The following is a 27,456-nucleotide window of genomic DNA, read 5'->3' on the forward strand; positions in this document are numbered from 1 at the left end:
TGAATTTGATATCCGTTCTCTGGAACGTCGACTGTGAGGTCCAAAGAAGTGTTGATACACGTGGAGTAAGCTATCACTGAGCCAAAAACACACCTATAAGAGGGACAGCAAAAACTTCAGCAGTGGCCAAATCAAGAGTTACTTTTTATTGGCCAGCTCAGCAGTACCAAAGGCCTGAAACACCACAGAAGACAACCAAATGATGTTAGTGTTCTTTACTTGGTTAAGGACATGTGGAGAGAACGTTCTTAGGAGGCAGGAGTACCACTGTCCACATCTGGGATCAATCAAAGTGCAAACTGCTGGTTACAGCCAAGATAAGACTTGACTTGGCCAGAAAACATCTAAGAGTGTGCCTACTTGTGGAAAAAGATTGTTTGGACAGATGAAACCCAGGTTAACTTTTACCAGCCTGATGGGAAGAGAAACATTCGGAAAAGGAAAGGAAGAGCTCATTACCTGTTAAACACAGTGGAGGCAGTCATGTCTTGGGAATGTATGGCTGCTAATGGAACCGCGTCACTAGTGGTTACTGATGACGTGACTGCTGATAGAGGTAGCAGGATGAATTTTGAAGTATAGTTCTGACTGACTTCCTATCTCACCTGCACCTCTGTTGGATATTGTACAGAAACGTTATGGCTGCAGTGAATTGGTAAAAAGATCCTTGAAATGTGTTTATTCTTTTGGTGTTTTTAGGATGACTCAGGTATGACTATAAGATAAGGAGTGCGGTTTTTGTCACAGCATGCCACGACCTCGCCTGCTGCGTGGCAATATCAGCGGGTTGAACTAAAATAAACAACGCTCTTTTTTTTAAAGAACCCTGGCATGCACTTGACCCTTCACCTCCTTCTGCGTGTCCGTCCCAGCTGTCCTGCTCCCCTCTGGGGAAGTGAGCCTCCCGGTTGGAAAACATCTGCTCTGTCCTCAAGCTTGTTTGGCCTGATGCTTCATTTAATGGAACAAGGCTCTGACGTGGGCCGTGCCTCTTTTCTTTCAGCTCCTTTAAACAAATCTGTCAGATCTCTTAATGCTGGGTAAATAGAAGACACTGGTTTTTTTTTTATCTGGCTGGAAGAACAGGGTCAGTGGAATTACAGCCTGGCACATACCATGTTTTTCTCCATGTCTGAATTAAAAGGAATAAGAACACCCAAAAGTAGGATTTCCCCTTTCCGCTTGTCAGCCAGCTAATAGAAAATCCAACTCTAATGCGAAGAGGGAGGGAAAACAGGCAGGACAGAAGAAGCTGGGTAGCTGGAACGGACGCAGACAAAGAATCGAGCAGGCAGAGCATCAAGGAGGTTGAGAGGCTGAATCCTCAGCAAGGCAGCAGGAGGGGCAAAGAGAAGGGATAAGAGGTTTGACAGGGCCCGCTTTGTTTGTCATTCATGCTATCCTGCTCATCCCCAAAGCCCCTGGCTGGCCCTGTGTAATAAACCCGGACATGCAGCTTCGTTCATTCATCCTCCAGGCCCCAGTGTGTGTTGTGATTGTGTAGCCTGTTGACACGGTTCATAATGGCCCTTAAAGAACCTGGCTTCTCTCAACCTGACAGCTCTCAATTGGATCACTACCAGTAATACTGACAGAATGACATACACAAACATACAGTGCAGCCCAAGTTTGCTCTTGCCTGAACCAATAAGAGCGCTCAGGGAGCCGTGTGTGTGCACGCACGGGTGCGTGTGTGTATGAGGCAAATGGAAACTGAGCACTTTTAGTGTATTTTCACTGTACTGATATATTTCAGTAGTGCAGGATATGATACTGTGTGTGTGTGTGTGTCAGAGAGCAGTTGGAGAGTAGGCTGCTGATTAGCCATGCAGGGCAGGGCAGGCTGAAGTGTAGTATGACCTAGCTAAGGGGCGTCTGTCTGGGCCACGCAGCACGTGGACACGGATACTCAGTGGGAGTGGGGTCTGGGGGGTTGGCTGTGGGAGGAGAAAGAGGGCGGAGCCCCCTGTCCATCCCTAAACCAGCCGGCACCCCCCCTCCCCCCTCCAACCTCCAGCCTCCCCCAAAACAAAAGCTCCAGATGGTAGGAAAGCCACCAGCCTCCCTCATCCCTCACCCTTCTCCCCCACCCCTCCCTCAACCTTTGTCTGGAGGCCTGTCCCTTTGTTTGCGGAAGAGAGACCCCCGAATGGATTAACTCTTTACATTCCAGCCTCTTTTGTGTTAAAAAGCCAAATCTAAGACCCCGACCCCACAGCCACCCCGGCCCCCTCCCCCCCTTTTAGTGTCTCATTGGGGCTTTCTTCCCTCTGTCTTTGCCTCTGTGGCTGTTTCCTGTAGGGCACCGATGGTTGGTAGGTGGGGGGGGGGGGGGGGCTTCAGAATAAGAGCGTGGCTCTAAGAAGGGGGAAGGGGAGGGAGGCTGGTAGCGGGGGTCACTCATCCACGTCTGTTGTTATGGGTGGACGGATAAAGAAAAGGCTCAGTGAGGGCTGCAGGTGTTGATTGTGTCATTAGCTCGCTCTCTATTGGCCGCCGCTAGTTGTCTCCTCCTTATCCCAAAATCGATTGCTTTAACCAGTTTTCACTGGATGGCCACTGAATTCTCCTTCATCCCAGTGCACACACACACAGGCACAACAACAGTATGTACTGTAGAGGGATCTTCTCTGTGATAGCCTCTAGCTGAAATTCTTGTTTGTGGGGGCAGAGCAAACAAAGTGAGAGTAGCCATCCGATGCTCCCAAATGTCTGGACTGTTCTTTGACATCCTTCTGTATTTCATCCTGTTTAGTCCCCTTTATTTTTGCCTAAATAATCATTTATTCTCACTCTTGATTGCTTTTTTTCTTTTGTTTTTAAGTGATGGTGATTAAACTGTAATTTTGTTGGTTTATATTCCAAGGGGGAGATACACTACATGTAAATATAGGCTACTTTTAGACTGCTCCCTTACTCATAAGGGGTCACCACAGCGGGTTGCTCAGCACATTTTGATTTGTCAGAATTTCCTGTTTCAACCCCCACGGGATCTGTGTCTCCTTCCAGTAACAAGGAAGAGACACAAACAGGGGATTTTTTGATTCTTGGCTGAATAGTGGTGGTAAATACATGTAAACATAATCCATTATTAATGCTAGCGTCACCAGCAGTGAAATCCTCTACAGTGACAGAGACCTCAACAGCTGTGATAGTTGTTTGGCGGTAACATGAAGTGTAAGCACAGAACAAGGACGATTAAACAAGATGCGCCTTGCTTGCTTGCTAACATGCTAGCTAGCTTTGTGTCACAGGCATCTGCAGCCTTTCTCAGTTTAAGAAGTCTGTGTAGACTTAAAGTTTGAAGTCTCTTCTTCATACTTTTTAGTAAAAAGTTATGCGCTCCAAGTTTAATAACACTGTCTTAGTTTCAGTGGTGATGGCCAAGCAATGCATATGCAACACTAGGAGGTAGCACTTTACTATAACTCACACTTAATACAGTCAAATCAGTGGAAACCTGGAAAATCTGAAAAGCATACAGTTTACTGCAGTGAGCCGAATTTAACTTTGCACAGTGTGTGAGAGTTGGATGAACTGAAATCAAAGGTTTCCTTATTCTGTCAGTTATGTCATGGTGCGAATACACTATAAAAGAAATTTGGTGATTTGGTGTCTTACTTTACTAAAGTTATCAAAAGGTCGCTTACTGAACTTAAATTGGTTCAGTCCAGAAGAATTAGTTCCCGTCACACAGGCCTAGAGACTTCTTGGCAACCAACCGTGTGTATTCCCTGATTGATTGGCGAGTGGTTGCTGGCACTCACTAGGTGCTATTAGTCACAAAGAGGTTGATTTCAGTGCGTTGGTTTGACACAGTGGCTGCCAGCAACTTCGCCAACTGTAGGTGAATATAACTTCTTGCCAACTGGTTTCCAGGCCTGTGTGGTGGTGTCTGACTTTCAGATACTACTCTGTCGACCAAGTGCAAATGTTTGTGAAATCGGTGAAAGTTGAAAGAATACTGTTTTGGGATTCCTAGACAGACAAAATGTTTCCTATTAGCCATGTCATGCACAGTTATCCCCCCTGCAAGGAGAGGAGGCCCGAATGTCTTTGCTGTTACTGCGTAATTATTCTGGGCATCATTAAGCTTGATCACTAAGCCTCAGTCACTGCCTCTGTGACTGTTGTTCTGTGTGAGCGGGCTCTTTGTCTTTGGGTCTCAAGTTTGACAGCTTAATTTTTCTCGTGGGTCAGGTTTGTTTTGCAGGACTTTCTTCAGTCACAGTTACTGTATTATTACACCATTTCCAAAGGCAGGTCCTGTGACAGACAGGGAACCTGTTCAGGGTGTAACTAGCCTCGTGCCCCGGGATAGACTCCGGCCGCTCTCTGCTACCTAAGGTTGAGAAAACAGACTGTTGAATGAGCACATGGAGCATTTCTGGTTTATAAGGCACGATGATGATAAATGATAAATGCGCTGAGTTTTTTTCTTTTATACTCGTGCCGCATCCTGATCTCCATCTCTGTCTTAATTTTTATTTCCGTCTCCCTGCTGACTGACCGACGGACTGAGTGACGCACACAGGATTAAACCAGCTACTAGCAGCCTGCGTGGCTGTCTTTCAGTGTCTTTGTTTACCCTCTTTATTGTACTGGAAAAGCACATTGTAACCACTGGCTCTGTGAGGCCACAGTTAATTGCAAATAATTATCGTGATGGCATTTAATTTTAGTAATTGTCATCTTCTGGACGGCTGGACGCTAATCCTTTCCTCCTCCTCTGTTCAGGATACAAAGAGCGCGTGTTTGTGTGCGCCGGCCACGCTGGCTCGTATATTTTAGTCTCGTTTCTGATTTGAATAAATAAAAGAGTTTATATGACCCCCAAGCTGTAATTTAAATCTCTCCTGTGACTCTTCAAAGTAAGAGCTGTTAAACTTTGCATCCTTTGTACAGAGTCGTGTGGCTTAAACCACCAGTTACATCCCATAATACTATAAAGAGCTTCCCATGATGAGATGATTAGATTGAAATGATTAGATAATTGGATAGAAATTTTACTATAACAAGGGTGTGCAAGATTTCTCGCAGATTGCTGTTGCTAATTAACTGCAAATGTTGACTCCCTAGATCATTTCTACAGATTAGCTTTTCTGAAAAGGATGGGACAACAACTGCGTGTTATTCTTCTAAATGTGGGTGGCCCTATATTGAAAAGGAAAAAAAAAGGCACCGACAATGGTCCCATCCTACATATACCTGGATTCGGTCCTACCGATGCACTGAAGCTGCCCTATGGGGTCTAAATTGGGTGAATATTAAAAAGATTTTGCTTGTTAATCTAACACTTCCTCACACTTTCTGCCTCTCTCTATGCAGAAAAAGTGTAAAACCTCCGAAATAATATCAGAAAAATGAAAGTATTTGTTTCCGCGTTTAGTCCTCTCCGGCAGTGATCCTCCTTCAGATTATGCAGAGAGACGGAATGAGATTTGCCTGCGCCGGCTCAGACAGACGCAGGTCAGCTGTTCAAATCGTAATATATTTCAGACTTCACAGGCCAGGAGATGTTAGATCACCTTCCCCTACCCCTGCGACTGCACCTGGTTGTGTCTTTTCTGTAACAAACTGCAACCCGCGTCCCATTTCATTTCCCCGAGAGCTGATTGGATTTGCGATGGTCGCGCCTTCACACCGCACCTCGTCTCTGACAGAGCAGCAATCTCTTTAACACCAACCGATAGATATGATAATGTACACTGGCTTTATTGCCGAGTGACAGAAGGGCGGCACAACACACAGGCACGCGCACTCACGCACAATGTGTTCACCACCAGCTTTGCACAGTCCCGCCCTGTTCCTCGGTGCCCTCCTCGTCTAGAAGGGACCCCAGCGCGCACTGAACGCCTCAGGGCACCGACTCTGCCTTTTAATCTTTAAATACTCTAATAACACATTTCTATTTTAGTTCAGATGCTTTGAAAGGTTGGTACCTCGTGCTGCGGGGTTCAAATTTATTGTTTATTGTTCGTTTTTATTTTTAGGACACCCATTGTTGCACTCTGGTTTCCTTGATGCCCTCAAATAGCAAAGAAAATTAAAAAAAAAAATCAAAGGACAATGAAGGAATGTGTAGATTGCTGATCAACAATGTTCTGTAATAACTATATTCAAGAGATAATAACACAGAAGCATGAAAATCACGCATCCTGCGCAATGAAAAATGACCAGTATGTGACAGGGTGCTGCCGAGCCACTCTCTGACAGTTACGGGCGATCAGCTAATATTTTCTGCTCCATTTCGCAGTCTGTCACATCAAGTGTCACGGCTGTTCCTAACATCAGCACAAAGAATGCATGTTAGAGTTTATTTGCACCTTTAAGTGGCAAAAAAAAAAATCCTCTCGTGACTTCAGCATTTCTTGTTTTTAATATTCTGTCCGTGAAGTCAGCACCGAGGAGAAGCAGCACTCCTTTATTTCAGTGCAGTAATTAAGGGCCCATTTGGAGCGGGACCTGGTGGCCTCCGATGCCCTGAAGGAGTTGGATTGGTCTAATTAACTAATATGAACACTGCTGATTGGGCAGTAAGTAACATAATCACAGCTGATTGGTCAATAACCTGCAGGTCACCGGGACGGGCCGAGGGGAACATTTGGAGGTCCTTCCTGGTAATTTGGACCCGAGCTGCTGGCTGGACTGCGCGATAGTGTGGAGGCTAAAGAGAAGACTGCCGTGGTGTATGTGTGTGTTTGTGTGTGTGTGTAGCTGGAAAAGTGCTGAGATTTTAAATGGTTTTTAAAGCAAAAATGATCAAATCTGATGCGCTCACTACAAAATATTATTTTTCTGCGGCTAGTCAGACAAAACAAAACAAACAAATTAAAGGTGTCAGCCTTTAAAATTCTGATGACAGTAGAGACATTGATCAGCAGATTTATCAATACTGAAAATAATTGTTAGTCACAGCTAACAGTTGTCATCGTCAACCACGTTGTCAGGTCAGCTCTGCCGTTTCTGTTGGACGCGTTTTGATCCCATAATATCTCGTTCATATCATAATGTTGTTAATTTTAAAACACATGTTCCTAGAAACTTTTGCAGTCAGGGCCAAGAATCAGCCAATCACACTGATGTTTCGGTTCATCGGTGCCGTTTTATGTTCTTTGGATGGTTCTGTTGAGACAACATTGAAAAGTGCTGTCACCGGAGCTCGTGACTCACACTGACGTTGACGGCTTCTTGGTCTATTTTTGAAAAGTTTGTCTCAAACTGAGCTATCAAGAAATCATTTTATACCTGCTCTGCTTTTTAAACATCTACATGATATTCTTCTGCTTCTGTTAACACTTCTGTTTTAACCACTTTTTGCCATGAACCTGGTGTGTCTGTAGCCTACAGATGAAAGTGTCTAACTGCTGTTACTGTCCTGTGTGCACAGTGTATTCTGGGATCTGTACTGCGCTGCCCCGGACCGGAGGGAGACGTGCGAACATTCCAGCGAGGCCAAGGCTTTCCATGACTATGTGAGTGAACTTAACCAACCCTCCCGCCGTGTACAAGTACACACACATCCACATGCTCGTGAACACCCATGATCACACAGACCGTGCATCAGAAAGAAGGGACTATCCTGTTTGAGATAATGCTGCTGGTTCTTGTTTTGACACGTTTGTTTCTTACCGTCTGCGCGTCTGCTCTTCCTGGTTGCAGCCTCCGTTTGTGGACGGGGCTCGCTGCGAGCCAGACGTCTGAAATGGCGTGCTTTTAAAAAATGCAACACCCGTGAACACCACTTGTATATTTTATGGGAAAGCCCTTAGACTTCCATCTTTGAATTTTTAAAATCCAGTTGGGTGTTTGTGGCAACGTTCAATATTTAACTCGATCTGACTGATTACATATATTTTTCCTATCAGCTGCTTCAGCGGTGCAGCTCAGCTGGTGGCCACACTTCCTGTTCTAGTGAATCTGTCGCCGAGGTTAAAGGTCACTGTACTGCCTGACTATTTATCGTTCCACTCGTGGCTTCAGTAAAGGTCAAATCACATGAAGCAGCTGGTTGATCGCACCATTACATCTACACACACATTTGCACACAATAGCTGCTTATGATAGTTGTGGCAGAGGATGGCCCGGGTGCTGCAAGGTCAGGGCCTGAGCCCCCCGTGACCCCTGTCTTCTGCACAGTTGATCAGACCAGTAGATCAAACGTGCACGTTTTCTGCAGGCCAGCACAAAGCGAGCGTCTGTTTTCTCGTGACTGCAGACCACGCAGGCTTAACCTCCTCACTTTGTCATCTTTTTTCAAATTGGTTTTTTGTTCTTTAGCTGCAAGGGTTTTCTCTTTTGGCTTGTCCACACTATGATAAATATTTGCATCATGCCGCGTGGTGTATATTTGAGTAAGGATTACACGGTGTGCGAATGTTGACTGGACAGACTGCTTCAGCTGTGAGATTATCGTTCCACCCGGGCAGAAGTTAAACCTGAAATGGATTAGAGGCACGGTTCTCGCCATCCGCGTTTCATTCAGGCCGTTTTAACTCGTAGCCTGTCACCCGTCCAGTTGAACTCTCTTATGAGGTTTGACGGCAAAAGTGCGAGCGCTTGTCAGCTGAACAGATTACATCTGTCGCGCATGTACCATGCATGTCTGCGCGGGCACTAGTTGATGTGTGCGTCTCCTCGCCTCGTCTCTGTGTGTGTGCATGTGTTGGACCACCATAAGATTAATTACATGGTTAATTAAACCTAGTAGTTAATTAAATCTGACAACTGTGTCTAATTAATCTAAATGCCATATAATTTCCTACACCTTTCTCCAGAGGTAGGCCAGCTGGATACCTGCATGTCAGCTATTTAACGGCTCTGGTTTGACAGCCCTGGTCAATATATGTCTGAACCTCTGGCTTGAAATTCTGCCAACCTGCCGACATATTTTAAACGTGTTTCAGTCTTTGTTTGCGTAAACTGGTTAGCTGAGAATCCGAATCGCTGCTGCTGCTCCTCAGCATTGGACTGCATAGACAAAACATAGAGTCAAGCTGCAGTTTAGGGGTTAAAGTGCTGATGTGAATCAGAGGTTCAGAAGTATATTGAGCTTGTTTTTACTAAAATACAGTAAAGATAGGTAGAGAGAGGAGGCAGGTGCTCTGTTGGTGTTGTGGTAAAGTGATAAACGCATCCTAAAGGGGAACTTGATGAGCATTTAAAACTGCTGAGACGCTCTGTTTTTGATCTTCGACCTCACTCAAGTTCACAAGGTCAGCCTGTGCGAACTCTCAGCTCGCGACTGCTGATTTGCTGCGATTAGGAGTTTAAAGATAGAAATATTTGTCATTTTATGGTTTCGCATGCGATGTGCAGGTGTTTCACTTTCAACTTTCAAAAAAAACTAGTGCAGCCTTCCGATTTGAGATAGACACAAGGTGCAGGATACTGTTTGCACACAAATGCAGAAATCTGAATACAAATCCAACGAAAAAGAAAGTGTAGAAAAACTGCATTTTACGCAGGGTCCTCTTTTATAAATGATTGTACCCTCTTACTTCCATATTTAATCAATGGCATATAAAATCAGTGTTTGCACCTCAAGTTATTGGACACAGCAATTAAAAGAAACACAAGAAAGAAGCACAAATTTCACAGAATTTAAAACTCAGACGCTCACCTGAGAAGTGGGGAAAAGAAACGGTCTCAAATCTGTAATCGTGAATGGCAAAAAGTGCAAAAATGTCACGCAGGTTATCGCCTTGGCGAGGACCACAGCAGAGAGGAAAAGGAAAGGCTGTAATACAAATAAGAGACAAAAAGGCATCAGTTCACACAAGGAAAGCAGGCGGCTATTTATAGCTCCCGCAATTAATTTAGTGTATGCTATGAAAAGCAAATTCTCTATATCAACATAGGTAGGCGTGTTTGAGAGGCAGAAACAACTATATTTATGAGAAGCAGCTGTCCGTTTTATCTTATGTTTACATACTTTCACTTTTCACCTTTGCTTTCACTCACTGGTTTGGTATAGCCACAAAACTAGTTAGTGATGTTTAGGACAAAAAGACTGCACCTGGGTTAAAATATCGTCTTGAATGTGCTTGAAAATTCAGGCCAAAGGTCAAAAGGAAAGAAAAACGTGTGTCGTCAGTTTGAGTCGGTAATTGGAAAAAAAAAAAAAAAAGAAAGAAAGTTTGAGTCGGTAATCGTGGACCTCGTGCTACCTTATTATAAAAGAAAACTATAAATTATACTGCTTTGAATTCATGCTTTGCTAAGTAAAGTTCCAGAGTTGTTTTGGATTAGGAGTCCTAATAAAGCGTAGAGGGTGTGTCAGAGGCTCTGACAGTGCACGACAAGGTGCGAGAAAGCACATGTGCTATTGTGACCATTCCCGCACGTGTCTTTGTGCGTCTGCGTGACAGCGAGAGCCAGAGCATCGGGGTCGAAGCGCGTGAATCCCCAGGGTGACGAGGGGTCTGTCTGCCTCTGATTAACTCTGGCTCCTCGGTCCCCGCAGACTGACGGCCCGATCGAGTCTCTATCAAGGCCCCTTGCTGATAACGGCTCCCTCGCTCCCCCGAGTCCGCCCGGATCACGGAGTGAAAAACAACACGGCTCCCGGGAGCCGCGCACTCCACTCTGTGTGCAGCTCAGCAGGAGCGGTGGAAGGGGAACTTGTGTGAGATAAACCAGGATTGCTTTTGTTTTTATTAATGCTTCTTCTTACATGTAATTTATGGTCTGCCTGGCCTCTATAGAGGTGTACGCTGTCATTTTGCTGCGGATAACAATGAGAAAATATCAGCAAAGAGCCATAAAATTGATATCTATATATCTGCTTATTTGTTTCCGCAAACTAATTTGGTTGCCAGGCAACGCTGAGCCGGAGTACAGTCTTAGTTACAGATTTGGTTTGGCTCAGCTCAGTTTGGCTCAATTTGGCCCGATTTGAAGGCACCTCTTACTCAGCCCTGTCCTGCTGGCCCCCTCTGAGAGCAATGATGTAGACTTTGTGGACTCTCCAGTTTGGGAAAGATAATGGAATATAATGTGCTAATCCCCAGATCTGGGGACTGGTTGACAGCTAATCCAGGGGAATGTGGTGGGATTGGAGCCCTGGCCTCCCTCCCAGAACTGGAGGCCTCTGACTAGAAGGGTAGCTAGTTGCTTTCACCCTTGAATGGCGAATCTGCTATCGTAGACACTCTCACGTAAACACTCCCACTTGCAGCAGCGCTTGTGTGCATATCCCACTCCCACGCGCTCTCATGCAAATGAATACACGCACTCAAAGTAAGCGAGATGATGCCGTATCATAAAGAGCTGGAACAGCCTGAAGTCTTGTACCTCTGTAAAGTAATTTGAGTGTTCGCTCTTGTCGTCTTAATTGTCGGAATTGTGTTTCTGTCCTTCCTCTTCACGTCGCCCTTTAATCACGTTTATTTCCTAAAAGAGATCCGCGCATCTCATGGTCCTCTTTTCAGCTGGAATTTGGATGTTCCTCAAAAGAGCACTTTGTTGAGGAAATGTGTTTGATTATAAGAACATGGCACGTCTTTAGTAACTCAATATGAATGATTAAAGCACGCGAGCTTTGTGATGAAGAAAGCATACATATTGACGGACGCACACACACAGAGAACGAGTCGCTGTCTTCTCCATCTCAGACACGCGTGCATGCACTTGCAGTCTCAAACAAACAGTCTTTCAGGAAGCGATCCGCTCGCCTCGCTGCTGCAGACATTTTGCTTTGCCCCAGCCAGAGGTCGCAACCCCAAACATCTGCGATTCACGCCAATCCGGGTTCACCGCCTGCAGAGCATCACGGATTTAGTGCCACAAGTGCGTCACTCGCGTCGCAGTGCTTCACTGACTCCTCTCAGCTCTCGGCTTACTGATGCAAACTGTCACGATAATGGCTGAGATGGAGGAGTCAAAAACAGGGATTCAGCTTTGAACGTTTCACCTCTTCCCGAAATAGAGCGCATTAAGAAAACCGTCATGAAAGCCCTCGTGAACATGATAAGGCGCTCGAGCATTAGCTGCATATTTGATTGTTTGATCGACAGAAAATTTTAACATTTTGAAAATGCAGTCTGACGTTCTGTCTTTACATCAGCAAAACTTCCATTTAAATTTTTTTTTAATTTTCAGTTTTTCTTTCCTGATTACGTTCTTGATTGATGTCAAAAAAGTCAGAAAATATTCCCCGCCAGTGTTTTTCAGAGACCAAGGAGACATTACTTACAGTCTTGTTTCACCATTCTGAAATCATATTTGCTTTTATTAAAAGACTAACAGATTAATGACAGTCAAACAGTTGTCAGTATATTTTCTGTTGGTTGACCGGTTGATTGAGTAATTAACTTCTTGCTTCTGCTCTACACTGAGTCACTTCAACCAGGAAAACGAGTGCCGCAGCCCTAATCTGATCTCTTCCCAGCATGCCGTTTGCAGACCGTAGATAGATGGAGATGCAATGTTGGCTGTTGCCTGGCTATTCTTTGAGTGGGTTAAACATTTGTTAGGCTCGACCACAGTAACAGGTGGCACGATGGGAGGAGCTGCGCTCTGTAAACAAGCGTTGATAGCCAAGCCTTTGTCTGGACTCTGTGTGGGATTTTGTGTGGTTTTTTTCATCACTGCTACTCACTACGTTACCAGGTGCTCACTTGCCATTTTTTTTATGCCACACGTCTGCATGAAACCTTCCTTCCCTGTCAAAGCGCTCTTTGTCCCCGTCCTTTTTTTTTTTTTTTTCATGAAATTTACTCATCCTGCACCGTTTTTTTCCTGCTTCAGTTCCTCTCAGGTCTTTTTCGCCATCCTCCAACCCCCTCCCGCCGTGCTTTCTTTGCCTTCCTCTCTGTTCCACGCTCTCTTTCTTATTCCTCCCCCTCTCTCCTTCGCCGCCCTCCCTCCCTCTCACAGGAGATTGATTGGGTAATCTGGCTGGGTGCCAGCAGTGCCCGCTTCCTTGCTCGGGGGAAGGAGAGAAGCAGGGGCGACATGACGACATGCAGGAATAATAATAACATCCATAATATAGGCAGAGTAGGTATGGATGGAGGCATGAGGACAGAAAGCGAGAGAGAACGCAGAGGACTGGAGTCTGCGTTGGCACGGCGATATCATCCTCTCACAGATTCTGCTGGCTGTTTTCACTTTAAATATAGCCTACACACCATGGTGTGCCACAGCATTGTGTCTCCATTCCTGTCCGTCTCCCGTCTTCTCTACCTTTCTGCCACCGCCACCGCTGTTCACGCCCGTGTCGTCTTTTAATATCAAACAGTGCGTGGAGTGCAGGCTGCAGGCAGACGGGCGCTGAGCGAGAGGACGCCGTCTTTGTGTGCCGTTGTTTACCGTTGTTACAGTCTAAATGAAAAAGGCCGGTCGGCTCCTCTGTCTGTGTATACCTTTCGCTATCTGAGGAAGGCAGCAAAGCCTGAAAGTGCTGCCCTCAAGCTGCGTGCGTGTTCGGCTGGAGGTCTGCAAGTGACAGAAGCAGAAGATCAAATGTTGCTTATGATTCCCTTCCTTGCAGGTTCATTCTGGGCAAGCTTAAACCGAGCTGCAGTTTAGCATTTGATCTCAGCTATGTAAGCACGAGCCGCTGGATCTGTGTTTGACAGGGACAGACCGGGACATGGACGGATGCAGACGACCATCCGGGGACAGAGACGGGGAGGGGATGTTTCTGTGCAGGGAGAATGAGGTGTGCGAAGGCACTAGGGACTCTTTTTGAAGTCTGCATGTTTTGCAGTTTATCTGAGTTTTGGTACTAGCTATGCTTTGCGTCCCACTAGCCAGAGCAGCGTAAATGCCATCAATCTGCCCGCGCAAAGTTATTGTAGAAGCCAGGCCCTGCAGCGTATACTTTCCCTCCTTGCATGCAGATTTCCAACCCAGTCCCATTTAATTTCCCTAACCCAGTTACCCATGAATACCCTCTTAGTTGCAACATCATCATCCATAAAATTTAAACGAATGCTTTAAATGAATACTACATTCAGGGGAATAGTGAAAACTCCTTGGGGCATTTGTTTATCTCTCCCAATGAAACTAGCGGGTGAACGCTGCCAATTCTCTTTCAGTTTAGTCATTTTCAGGAAACAAATTATGGCTCAATAATTAAAAAAAGCAGCATTCATCACTTGTTTGCCCTCGACTGTAACCAGTTTACTGTGGAGAATTGAAGTGAGCAATTTGTCAGGGGGCTGGAAGTTTGAGGGCGACCTTCCGTGCTGGGGGTGCCTGCGATGCTTCTCTTGGCAAGCCTGCATCACGCAAGCCTGCCCGCACGCACACAAGCACACATTCACTCCCTCCCCTCTTTCTCACCATCTTTGAAGCTCCCTGACACCGGCGACTTCCAAACCACATCCATTTATCCATTTATCCATTGTGTAAAAACACACTGTCCGGCTCGGAACGGCATAAATTACTGCAATTATGATGCTTCTGCTGTCTTTGTTTCAGCTTACTTTGAACTTTCCTTTGGCAGGCTGCTCTGACTCTGTGTTTTTATAACTTTGTGTCCCAAGTCTCAGAGGAGAGGGCAGAACAACCTGGTAGAAGCTTAGACGAGTGTGTGGTTACTGTCGATTTTACTGTTTCTCTGAGTAAATTTCTTCAAAGTGAAACGACTCTGCTGGTCTCCAGTCAGCTTTCCCAGCTGTGGCGCTCCCCCGTTCTCTCCTCCCAGAGAAAAGCTCGGAGCGCTCCATTACTGCCGCTCCTCATTAGGTCTAAAACGTTGACGGCGGTTGCAAGGATTGTCAGGCAGATACGAGTGAAAGCTATGTTTAAGCATACGGTCCCGTTGGTTTAACTGCAAATCGAGAAACCGTTTCCTTCTTTTAACCAAGATTCATAATTAAGTCAGCTTTCATCAGTGACAAGAGTCTGATTTTAAAGTCGACCGTCATTGTTTCCTTCTGTTCAGGTCCACAAGTACACATTTGCTATCCTTTGAGAAATTTAGCGTGTCATGAACTGACTCAAAGGTTTTGACAAACATTTCAAATAGGTTGACGGAGGACGGGCCAGCGTTTATAACCTGGAAGGCACGGGAGAACCTCCCATGCAGGTCAGGGCTTCCTGAGACGATCGCTTCTGATGACGTCGTCACAAGTTTGTCAAACTGTGCAAATAAGAGACGCACTGAACTGGGAGGTTGTGTTTAAGTGTGTGAGGACACAAAAATCAGTAAGATAATAGATTAAATGAGCAGTAGGGCTGGGCCATATTATACCGTTCACGGTAATACCGGTATAATGTTAGGCAACGATAGGAAAATGAAATATCGCGATAGAATGGGAGTAAAACGCGCATGCGCAGTGCCTTTGTTTTCATACGCACATGGCCGATTGTTGAGTGAAACAGATGAACCAGAATTGGTTTGTAAAAATGGTGCAACTTCCGTGATGTGGAACTGGTTTGGTGTTTGTCCGTCAGATACACGACAAAGCACATTTTTTTGCAGAACATGCAAGCGGCCGTTGTTATTGTCATATTTGTCGGACTAAGATGCTCTTAAATCTGGGAGTAATCTGGGTCCTAAACTCCGTATTCTTCAGGTCAAACAACACTGCAGCATCACTTAGAGTTAAAAACTGTCTAAATTCTTTCATCTTTAATAAAACGATCAGCATTGCTGCTTTACCAGGTGTAACTATGAAGTTTAACTTCCAGGCATCCATGAAAACTAAAGTTATTACATTTAACGGAGTTAGACGTTAGCAGGAAGCTAGCGGAAGTTAGCTCGCTAGTTTCGCTAGTTACCTAAGCATGATATAGCATGTTCTGACTGAGAGATTTCTGAAAAAAATCAAACGTACAGTTCTGCTATCACTTCCAACATAAATGAAGACAGGAAACTAAACAGCAGTGACGTTTGTAGGGTTACTGAAGTTGGGCTAGCTGGTATATAATGATGTGCTACGTGATCGCTAGCGACACAGCTATGTTAGCATAACATAAACAGTGAAGCTGGAGGACGAACACTAACACTTTTCCACTTATAAAAGTTAACGTGAAGGTTCTTCATGGTTAGAGACAAATGCAATCGCATGGCAGGATGTTGTAAACGGACCAAACTTCAGTCAGGAGAACAACTGAGATAATCCATCCACAATATGAGGTTAGTCATTAATAGACTGCAACAACATGGGAATAGAGCAGCTGCCAGAGAATTCAACATTAATGAATCAATGGTACAGAAGTGGAGGAAGCAAGAAGAATGAGTTTAATAAAGTTTGATTTATCTGACTGCTTTGTTTCGCTTAATGTGCCTTATAATCCCGTGCACCTTATGGTCTGAAAAATACATACTGCACACTGCAGTTTAATGTTGCAAAGCACCTCTTTTTAACTTCAGTGGATATTATACATGGTTATGCTCAGGATATGTCAGCCCATTTCTACTGGAAATGCCTTTTGGTTAAACTTTCAGCAAGGAATTTGCATTTGCACTGTTACATTTTTATAAAGCTTTAATGTACATAAAAACCAGCTTCTTGTTTAAGTGAAAATAAATGGAAGGTTGTCTTTTTGCGCTAGTAATGTTGTGGAGTTGTATTTTGTCTCGCATCAATTATATCGTCGGTTATATCGTTATCGCAAATTTTCAAATATATATCGTGATAAATATTTTTGGCCATATCGCCCTGCTCTAATGAGCAGCATTAAATATTTCAGGTCAAGATAGACCGCATGCGGTGTGTGCATAACAGCAATTGCACATAAAGAAAGCAACCCAGGTTATGCAAGGGATCAATAGAGATATCTTTCATAAGATATGGAGATTGAATGAAGCGGTATCAAGGGCAGGTCTGCTTTCAGAAGTCAGTTTCTCTTCCTCTCATAGCCTTGCGTCTTTTCTTTAAAGCGTGCTAGAGCTGGGCGATATGAGATTTTTTCATATCACGATATGTTCTTTTCATTTCAGGCGATAACGATATCTATCACGATATAAGCCAAATAACTATATTTGTAAGATTTAAATGTGCTGTTGCTCACAAGTAAAATGTGAAATAATCAGCAGCTTGTTTTTATTTAAATATTTATTTCCCATAATAAGTTCAACAGGGTAGATGTACTTAAGGAACATGAGACTTTTTCAGATAAATAAAGGCAAATATTGCAAACTACACAAAAGGCAGCCGCTAAAGCGTTTAAGTTTCAAAATAGAACAAACGAAACAGACTAAATTGTCAATTCCACTTAGAAACAAAATATTAATTCTAAAAATAAATCTTAGTTTGTTTTACAGAAGAACAGACAAAACTGACTAACTTTTGTCAATATCAAATAAACTGAGAACTAAAAGGAAATTCTCAATCTCTCCTTGTTGTATAGCTTAGCTTTTCAAACAGTTTTAACAGTTACTTTAGTCTGACAAAAGCCGAATGATGAATTAGCGCTTCCAGTCAGAGACTGAGGCTACGTCCACACGTACACGGGTATTTTTGAAAACGGAGATTTTCCGTTTTCGTTTTAAAAAATAATCCCGTCCACACATAAAGGCAGAAATGAAGGAAAACGCTGCTATGAACATGCCAAAGCAGCAGGTGGAGCTAGATTCCTAACCGTGCAGAAATGTTGGCCAATCAGAAGTCTAGAAGCCTCGGTGGGAAAAAGTAAACAAAGCTGGGGCATAGAAGCAGAACAGAGTCGTATGTGTGGAGGGACAGTAACTGTGTGTATATGTAAGCATTTAAACACTGCAGAGAGTAGAATTAACAGTAACAGTATTGTAGAAATTCATTTCACCGAAACAATAACGTGGCGCACAGTGTGACGCATGCACCAGTTTATTGTATTTCCAGACTTGCTTTCGGCACAATTTACAGTGAACGCTACTCTGTTTTTGTCAGACTTGAAATAGCCGAAATACCTTCCCACTACGGAACTTCTATGGCTCTTCCGTTCGACAATCTCTCCGGCATTGGAACCATCATCTGTTTTCTCTTCGGTCACGCTCGGTTGATTTTTCTAGTTGGCACACTCATTTCCTCCATTACGCGCTGGCTCCATTACCCGCTGGCTGTTTCCCAAACAAACACACGTGCGGCTTGGCACTTGTGCTGTACGTAACAAGTCACGCGACGTGAAGCTGCGGCTGTGATTGGTTCGGCTCTGCGCTGCTTAATTTGGATTGGCTGACCTTTTTTTTTTTTTTTTTTAAGAGGACAAGAGCGGCGAGGTCTATCGCGATAGCTTAATTTCTCTATCGAGTAAAAGTTATATCGCGATACATATCGTTATCGTTCTATCGCCCAGCTCTAAAGCGTGCCGTCCTTTACTGTCCTGAATCATGTTCAGTTTATGCCTTTTGGCCTTTTGGGTGAATAGAAAACAAGTAGAACTTTTCATTCAGACTAGAAATGACAAAAAGTGTAAAAAAAAAGAAAACTGAAATCGCTTTGAGTAAAAACATTTGAGATCATCACTCACCTGAATTGTGGTGGCCAGACAGTCTGTGTTTAGCACAAAAACCTTCCTGAACCTGGAAGTGGGCACGTCGTTCCTGCCACACGTGGTTTCTATGGAATACTGAGCTTCCTCCCATGATTATTTATGGTTGTTCCCACTGACAGCCAACTGCATCCCATGAAAACTAAGTTAGAAACCAGCTTAACTTTTACATAACCTGAGTTTTTCTCAGTGACTAGCACTCACCTGTTCATCCATGATATGATCTGGTTAATTCAAACATTGCAAATTTGGAGCGGCAGCTTTAAATTGCTTTGAGAAACTAACAGTTTGTGGCAACTTTCAGAGGAAGTCTTTTCACTTCCTCCCTCATGTTAGTCTTTTTTCCTCTCAGACACTTTGAGCCTTATCCTTTCAAACACCGTAATTTCTCTAAAAGATGCTCCTCGGCTTTTTGTTTTCTTTTTCATATCTTTGTCCACTCTCACATCGCTCTTCTCTCTCGTGCATGCACACTCACACACATGCACACACAGACACAGTCTATCCTGCCCTTTCTCCTCTGCCTCTCTTTGTAGCAGTGGGCAGGCTTGTAACTGGCAGACATTGCAGCTTGGCACAGTGCGTCCCTGGAACTGTGTGTGTGTGTGTGTGTCTGCTGTCTCCTACTGCTCTGCCAGTCCACCAGTCTCAAGTACCAGCTGGGCACCCAAACTCACAACCAAAATAAACTGGCGGCCCTAAGCCCATTGGTTGGTGTGTATGTGTGCATGTGTTTGTGCGCGCGTTCTGGTGAGTGCATGCACGTGTTCATGGCTGTGTGTGTGCGAGCGCGTGATGCCGATTGGACGCCCTTCTTATTAAGTCTCATTGAAGCGAGGGGTGACACAAACACAGACCTTCCTCAGATGAATGCCTGAGATGTTCGCCTGTCTCAACTTTGCATTACAGTGAGGCCCTCCCTGCTAGGATTAAAGACTAAAACAATTACAAAGCCTTATTTGCAATTTAAATTCTCCCAAATGCAGACTTAATCCCCATTTTCCAAAGGCAGCAATACTGAGAGGCGGAATAAATGTGTGAGAGAGATCCAATTCAAGCCTCTGTTGGGGTTTCTGTTGCTAAAATAACACTTATAAGTTATAGGGGGGGGATAATGAATGTGCTTTGAGTTGGTTGAGTTATGTTTGGAGAACAGTTTGCTTCTGTTAAAAGCTCGTCTTGGTAATGACGGGATGAATGTTGCAGAATCAGCAGGGGGGCTGATTTTTTTTTCTTTTTTACTGAAGTATTTGCATTTATGTTGTTTGCGTTTAGAAATTCACGTGTGCGCACGTTAAGGTGTCCTGATAGCAGGAGCCGTGGCAGGCATGCTTTACTGCTGCTCGGGGTATATTTACAGACAGTGACTTTAATGCGGTGTAATGATTATTTTTATTCCAGGTACTTCGGCAGCCAGTTCGCTCTGAGTGGAATGACTCCCCATTGGCCCACTGATTACCTCTGTGGCTGCTGCCACACCTGGCTCCTTCAGCTCTCCACTCGCTCCACCATTATAACCTCAGCCCTCCCCCTTTTTATTACTACACCTTCATCTGTTCCCTCCTCCCTCTCTCTGTCTCAGTACACCTTTACTAATGCAACAGTAAGCTGCTCCTTCTTTTTATTAGTCTGCTTTTATGATACAACTCCTCTTCTCTTGTAACTTTTCAGATTTAGTGCTATAAATCAATCTGCCTATTTCATAGATATGCATATATATATTTGTTTACCTGTTTTAACCTTAAAGTACGTAAATATGTTAGGTTAAAAACAGTGGATGGGGACGTCCCGGTCTTCGGATAAACTGCACCGCAGCAGTTTTATTAGATGCCAGATAAATAATAGCCCTCCTAATTATTAAAATTAAAAATGTGTCGATTTCAGCCCGTGCATGTTTGCTGTTCATTCTTAGGTCTCAAACACTTTTGCATTTCTGTCGCTGTTTTCACACATGAACTTTGGACAATGTCTGGGAAATCGAGTCGTTCGCTGTGAATTCACAATTACCGGGAATATTCTCACATCGGCTCGCCTGGACGTTAGCAAGACTTTCTAGCAGAGAGCTGGCAAATTAAAAAAAACAAACAACCAAACACTTAATGTCCACTCTGCTGGGTAAAGTCTCAAAATTCGGCGCTGCACGTGTGAAAATGTCTCAAAATATGCACAACTCTAAATACATCCAATGTGCTTTTTTCTTGTTCCTGCAAGACTTTGTGCATCAGTTACAGTCAGTTTAATTTCAGCTACACTCAACAACTAAACTTTTCCTTTTTTCCGAAGGAAATATGATATATTTATCATTATTATAGGGCGGTAAGTCGCTTTAAGAACAGCATGCATGTGCAGAGAGAGCGACACCTTGTTCAGATTACACAGTTTGAAGTCAGCATGTTTTCCGTTTGTGGCCATTTTATAAGGTCAAGTCTTTTCTTTTAATTCGGCGTCTTCCTTTTCTGGTTCTCATTTGAGCTCAGAGCTCTTGCTTTCTGTCTGCTTCTTCTCTTCAGTTCCTTCATCAGCCACTCTTACTTCGTTTAAAGAAGAGAAAAGTAGCTTTCCCAAGCAACTACAGCGTTAGCTATCGAACAATACTATTTTAAGATTGGCCTCCTTCATTAAATACAGGTAGAAAGTTTGATTTGTATCCATGTACCTATGAGTTATGCATCTAATAATAACCTGTCATGGCTAATGGAAACCTCTAAATTAGTTGTAATGAGTTAATATTCACGGGGACTATTTCAGAGTCCTTTTTTGGGTGGTGGGCAGATCTTGAAATACTCCCGCGATTTCTTTTCATTCATAACTGCAAACAAAGGTGGAAAAAAAGATAAAACCTTGAGTCGAATGTTGTAGTACTTGCTCCACCTCACTCTTTTACGTAGCGATGTCACTGCGATTCCACTTCTAGCAGCTTTGGCTGCTTAACAGCGACACACTGAAGAAGCTCAGCGGCGTTTGGGTTTAAGGACAGAGGCCGTCTTTGCTGCACTGTGAGGCTGTTTTTTTTGTGACGTATTTATCTGTTAACTGTTTGTTAGTTTAAATAATCTGTTATGCGTTTTGTTTTTTTGTTTTTTTCCATATTTCCTGAAATATATCTACAGTTATCGTACAGAGCCTATACAGGCTTGGCTCTGTGTGATGTCAGAAAGAGCAGAGTTCCCTTGGTAATCATCTCAGCCGCATGGCTCTGGATGTCACTGCAGACACTCACCTGCTGTTCAGTTCCCTGTTTTACGAGGGGCAGCCAATCAGACGAGAGCTGGTTTAAAGGTAGCCTTAAAAAAAGAGGACCTAAAAGTGCTTATTTGTGGCATAGAGTCCCTTTCAGAAAGAACTGACTGTCTCCAGCAGGAAAACATAAGGAGTTTGTTATTAGAAAATGTCTGCAATTTTTATAGTAAACATAGACCATTATTATTAGTGTGTCTGTTTGGGCATATGTTTGATGTTGTTCCCCTGAAATCAGAGCAAACCCTGCCCCTGCTGCCGTTTGGGGTTAATTCTTCCGAGAGAGCCGGAAAATCCAAAAATCCACATCGTGTACTTAGCAACAACAGCGACGTGTGAACTTCCAACCTCCGTTGAGCTGTCTGGATCTAAGCCTTCAGATCAGTTATTTATATCTCCCATGATTAAGTTCAGTGGATAAATAGGGCAGCACATCTGTTTCACTATTGACTGGATGCTCGGACCTGTTCGAGCTTTAGCTCGTGCTCACGGAGCCACGCGTGCTTGTGAAAAGACCAAGAGTTGCACAGGGAAGCGCACACGTGTTACTCCTCGTGTGCGTCCTCTCTGCTCTTTCTCGTTTCTTTTTCTTTACACCACATCAGATCTTTAGTGTAAAAAGTGACATTTGGGCCAGAGATCCACTGCACTGCACTCTGTTGCACACTGAAAAGGTCAGCTTTCATTGAAGGAGTGTGTGGGACCAGCCACTGCCTTGTGAGCGTGAGGGAGAGAGTCGCCAGAGTTGCTCTCTTCTGTGCTGAACTGCTCTGTGGATGCTGTAATCTCCTCAGTGCATGGCCAGATTACTGTCTGTTCCATATTGTCTGGTGGCGGGCTGCAGGATGGAGAGAGGGAGGGACGGAGGAGGCTCTGCTCTGATCTGTTGCTACATAAGGAAGATTACCTTTTTATTAATGTATCCATCTGGACATTTGCTATATTTGGTTGTTTGTCCAGTCTGACACACTGTATAAATCTTATGAGATTTAAATCTAAATACATAAAGGCAGAGATTAGACATAAGTGTTATTTCCCAGGAGTTGTTATGAACAAATGAGTAAATCAGAGCGTCATTTAATTGCGATTAGATAGTATTAAAATACTGTAAATGTTGGATTCTCGTCATGAGTAATACCATTAATTTATTATGCTATTAATCTGGAAATGATTTCCCGAAACTGGATGATTTTCAGCAAAGAAAAATGAAGAAATGCGAGTGTTCATTGTGGCCCGCCACCCCACCACCCCACCCTTCCATGCGTCTTCCTCTCCATCTCTTTCTGTCTCCTGTGCACTCCATGCAGAAATGATTTCCATTCCTGCTGAATTAATGAGGTTCTGCTGAACTGAGAAAAGGCAAGGGGAGTGAGTACGCACAAAGGCACACACACATGCACAAGCAGAAGCAAGCTGGGAGACACACACACACACACACTATATCCACTGCTGAAGCCATATTTAAGTCTGCATCCACACTCGCACGCAGACAGTGATTCACTGAGGCTCGGACACTTTTTGGCTTCTTTAAAAAAAAAAAAAAAAATTATTTTCCTCCCTTCGCAGCTCAAGTCTGTTTTTTATTTTCAAGTAAATTGCAGGAAATGTTGCAAAGATGAAAGTGTTGGACGACAATCACAAATAAAGCCGAGCCAAACCTGAGGTTCAGTCAGATTTACATGCCTGTATATCCTCCAGTGCAGGCAGTACAGTGCACACGACACACACATACACACAAATATGAGTCAGGCCCCAGAGCTGGGCCCAGTCACCATGGTAACACACTGCTGTGTGTATTAAACAGTACAGTGATTTGGGGCTGTCGGACGTCCTTACCCCCACACATAGATGTAGGTGCAGGTTTCCCCTGCTCAGCTTCTCTCTCGGCTTTGGCTGAAGCCACTTTACGCCGACAGAGACGTGAAGCTGTCTCACCAGCCAGAGGCCTGATAAGCCGAGCGCCGGCTCGAGTCTGGCTCACGTACCGTAAACGGAGACAGTGGAAACACGTGAAGGAGCGCGCGGTCAAAAGGATGTAATTGCGGTACGTCTGCGCCGCTTGAAAGCTCCATCAAGGATCAGCTGAACAAAGACGAGTAGAAAGTGCCGGCTGATTTTCGGGCAGGTTTCTCCTTTCGTAGCCGGTTTCTCCTCGAGCACGAGTTTTCGGGTTTGCAGCCGTCATGGGAAATGCCAGACTCGTGAACGCGGGCCACCTCCAACCACAAATGATGCTTGAGACCACCTTTAAAGAGCGACAGTATGCAGACTGGGCGTTCTTTCTTATTTCCTTTTTTTCTGGCTTCTTTACTTGCTTTCTTCATTAAATGCACATGATCATGCACATTCAGCCACACACACCAAAAGAGCGACCTCGCTCCTGCTCCCCTCTCTCTGCTGTCTCAGTATTTTTCTTTCCCATTTATCATCACTGAAGCAAAGGAACCGATTCCAATTTCATGTGTTTTCATTCCGTTCCTCTATTTACTTATTTTTTCACCCCCTCCTCTCTGTTTTGATCCCAGGCAACCAGTCAGCAGTCAATAATCTGTTAAATAGCATTGATCGCCACCATTTAGTTTCCTGGCCAGCTACTTAGGTTATAAAGCTGATCAATGGCTTTGAATGGGAACCACCTAGATAGTGGATTGACTGCTGGGACGTGCTCCGCAATCATATAATTTGTCTTCATTTGCGGTTCAATTATTTGCCATAATGGCTGCTGTCAAAAACAGCCTCACGCTGGCCCACAATGGCACGCCGAGCCTCAAACTGTGGCGAGCTCTCCTTGCCAGCGTGCCCGACTCGCTCGGCTCACCTTGACGCTGCCCCTCCCCCTCCGCCTCTCTTTCTCACGCCGCTGCTTTCCGACGTCACGGGAAAGACATTAGGCGGTAAACGGCACGAGAGGAGCACTTTCACATGTTGAAATGAGTATGAGACCGTGTGTGTGTTTGGGGGGAGGGTTATGAGGGGCTTCAGAGAGTGTGATCTCTGAGTGCATGCAGATGGTGCCCATGGATGGATGTGTAGATGAAGCCTGACCCAGACTGGACTTCCTCTTCCCGAGAGCCCCTTCCTGAATTCATTAATCACCTGCTGTATGACATGTTGTATGTGTGTGTGTGTGTGTGTGTGTGTCCAAGTTTATTTACATGTGTGTGACTTGTGTAATTTCTTTTAGAATAAGTAGAAAAACCTTCAAAGTAAACTTTTTGGTAACATACTATGTCATTCTAAAAGCCTTTCTCAAACATTTTCCCAGCTACGGCGGTTTAAATCCCCCATGTTTGCTGGATTTTTGAATAGTACCTAATATACATTAATACTACACTGACCTGCAGTAACTAAACTAATCCTAATGCATGTAAATCACTAGCCAGGAGGCTGCTTTGTCATTCTCCCAGGCCTCATTCCAACATTAAAGAATCTTTAGCTTTATGGCTCCTTTTTAGGGTTTAATTGTGCTTTTATTGCTGGGGCATCCCCACCCTCATTCACGTCTTTCCACTCAGGCTCATCTGGCACGACTTCCCTCCAACTCTTTACTACTGTACCCCTCTCTTTAAATCTCTTGTCTTTCTGTCTGCCTCTTTTCTTCTCCTTCTACCGCCCCTGGTTTTATTGGAGAAGGAGTGTCCCCCTCCCCTCTGCTTGTTTGAAGTGGCCTGCTCATATATCACAGCCTTTCCTCGCAGGATATCCTCCCTCTTCCTGCCTCTCCCTCTCTTTCTCCCCGTCTCCCTTGTTCCCTCCCTCTCTGGGGTCATTAACTGGGGGGTCAGTTGGGGTGCGTGGGACAGGAATACCTGTTAACTCTATTTCTTTTCTACACTTTAACCGTATACTCAGCGGACACAATCCCACACACACAGGACAGTAACGGTGAATGTCTCCTCGGAGGAGCTCGGTGTGGCGCGATTCAGAGCCAGGTGGTAGGGTACCTGGTAGCAGGTGACGGAATTTAAACATAAATTCAGTCACCTGAAGAGTACAGAGCTTGTCTTGATTTCTGGGATGTGAGCAAATGTCAGAGTGACTGATTTTGTTAAACTGCTTGGTAAAAACCTCCTGACAAATATTCTGTACATCCCTCTCAGCCCTTCAAGGGATTCATCAGGATCTGTGGGTGTGTCTTGGGTTACCTGGTTATCTGCCAGTGGATCATTTTGGTAGGTTGAATGGGTCGATAACCAGTCGGGGAGTTGTTGGTTTTGAAGATCTGTGATGTTTTTCTGATGTTTCTTTCGGTGTTTTTGTGGTGGTACATACAGAAGTGACATCCAGACGGATGTTTTATTGTACAGAGATCGTCCACGTTACTCATCCCACTGAGTTTTTAGTGTTGTGGCCGAGCATTTCCCCAAAAAGCACATTACTATAAAATATAAAGTGCAAGAATCAAGTCCTTCTAATCTTTTTTTTTTTTTTTTTTTTGTACATTCAGGCTGAAGTCCGGACTGCGTTTGCATTCAAGCTTTACCCTTGCGTCTTGAGATCAACTGCATTTACGTGGAATTGGACTCTAGCTGGAGGCTGGCACTGCGCTCATTATTGAAACTGTCATGTACACAAATTGACTTGTTTATCTTATTTGCATCGGAGTTATAATTGTGGTTTAACTTGATTAACAGGGCTGAGATGCTCATTGAGATGATCATCAGTGTTTCAGATTACTCATTGCAGTTGTTCTTGTATTTTCTGGTCCTCCTTTAACTCTGCCCTCAGTGGTTTGAAAGAGAAAAAGATGGCTGAATGCTTTGTTTTTGGACCCAACATCCAAACGTATACAGCTTTTAACTTACTAAGTTATTCATATTCATCGGTGTGTACGGTAATTATAAATCAGTGTTTTCTTTGCTCCTGACTGGCTGAGAATATTCTATTATATTTTAATATTTGTGTTGCAGGGTTGAAATCCAAATGCATTTTTAAAAAATGGCCGCTGCATCTCGTGCATCTAGAAGAAGGAGTTAACATAAGGAGCCACGGTGTTTTGTCGATATGCCGACTGATGAATTGGCGTCATTGATGAATCTTTTACAAGTCACCAACGCAACCCTCCCAACCTCACAGGCTCATTTTGTCCTGCTTGTTTGATTTGTGATGAGATCTGAACCGAACGTGAAGCGATGGCACGTTTTACCACACGACTCCCACATTTTCATTATTACAGTGTTTGGCTGGAACGCGGGGGCGCAACCACTCCGGGTCAGAGAGCAAAAACGACGGGAAGGATTTGGTCTTAATTGGCCACGAGGGGAACTGTGTCATTTCCTACAAATTTTACACAAAACAAATTTCATCATTACACCATCACGAGGGCGTACTTCGGCGCGGTTTCCCGTTTGCTTCGTTTTATTTGCTCCGCCACAAGGATTACCCCACTGTCCTTCATCGGCCCCTCTCACAGCACAGTTTATTTGACTCTCATTCGTCCTTAATATCTTTCCTTTATGAGATTCATTATTCGCTTCTTCCTTTTCATAGTCCTTTAATTCAGCCTTGCACAGCCCCTCTCTCTGCCTTCCTCTCTTTTTCCCATTTTCTCTCTTTCTTCTGCTCCTTGTTTTTCCCTCTCCGTGCCCTTGTTGTCATTTAGCTGCTTCCCCCCCAGCCCAACCCAGCCCTCCCCTTCTTTTACGTCTTAGATTTCCCCTCCACATTTTTCTTTCATCCATCCATCCATCCATCCATCCATCCATCCATCCACCCATCCATCGCACTCTTCAGCTCAGGACAAGGAGGTGAAAGCCAAGCGGATTACAGTAGCAGTTTAATCTGGCTGAC

The 27,456-nt window shown here is 44.3% G+C and overlaps 1 protein-coding gene across 2 annotated transcripts in view; it reads left to right on the forward strand.

The window, feature by feature from the left end:
• ssbp4 (single stranded DNA binding protein 4) overlaps positions 1 to 27,456 on the forward strand; it is a 90,867-nt gene that overhangs the window by 21,412 nt on the left and 41,999 nt on the right. For both annotated transcript variants that reach the window (XM_076879982.1, XM_004552727.5), the window contains exon 4: positions 7,391 to 7,475. In XM_076879982.1, the coding sequence (XP_076736097.1) occupies positions 7,391 to 7,475 (85 nt within the window). The remainder of the gene's footprint in view (positions 1 to 7,390; positions 7,476 to 27,456) is intronic.

The sequence above is a fragment of the Maylandia zebra genome, linkage group LG23, assembly GCF_041146795.1.
Source record: "Maylandia zebra isolate NMK-2024a linkage group LG23, Mzebra_GT3a, whole genome shotgun sequence".
Classification (NCBI taxonomy): domain Eukaryota; kingdom Metazoa; phylum Chordata; class Actinopteri; order Cichliformes; family Cichlidae; genus Maylandia; species Maylandia zebra.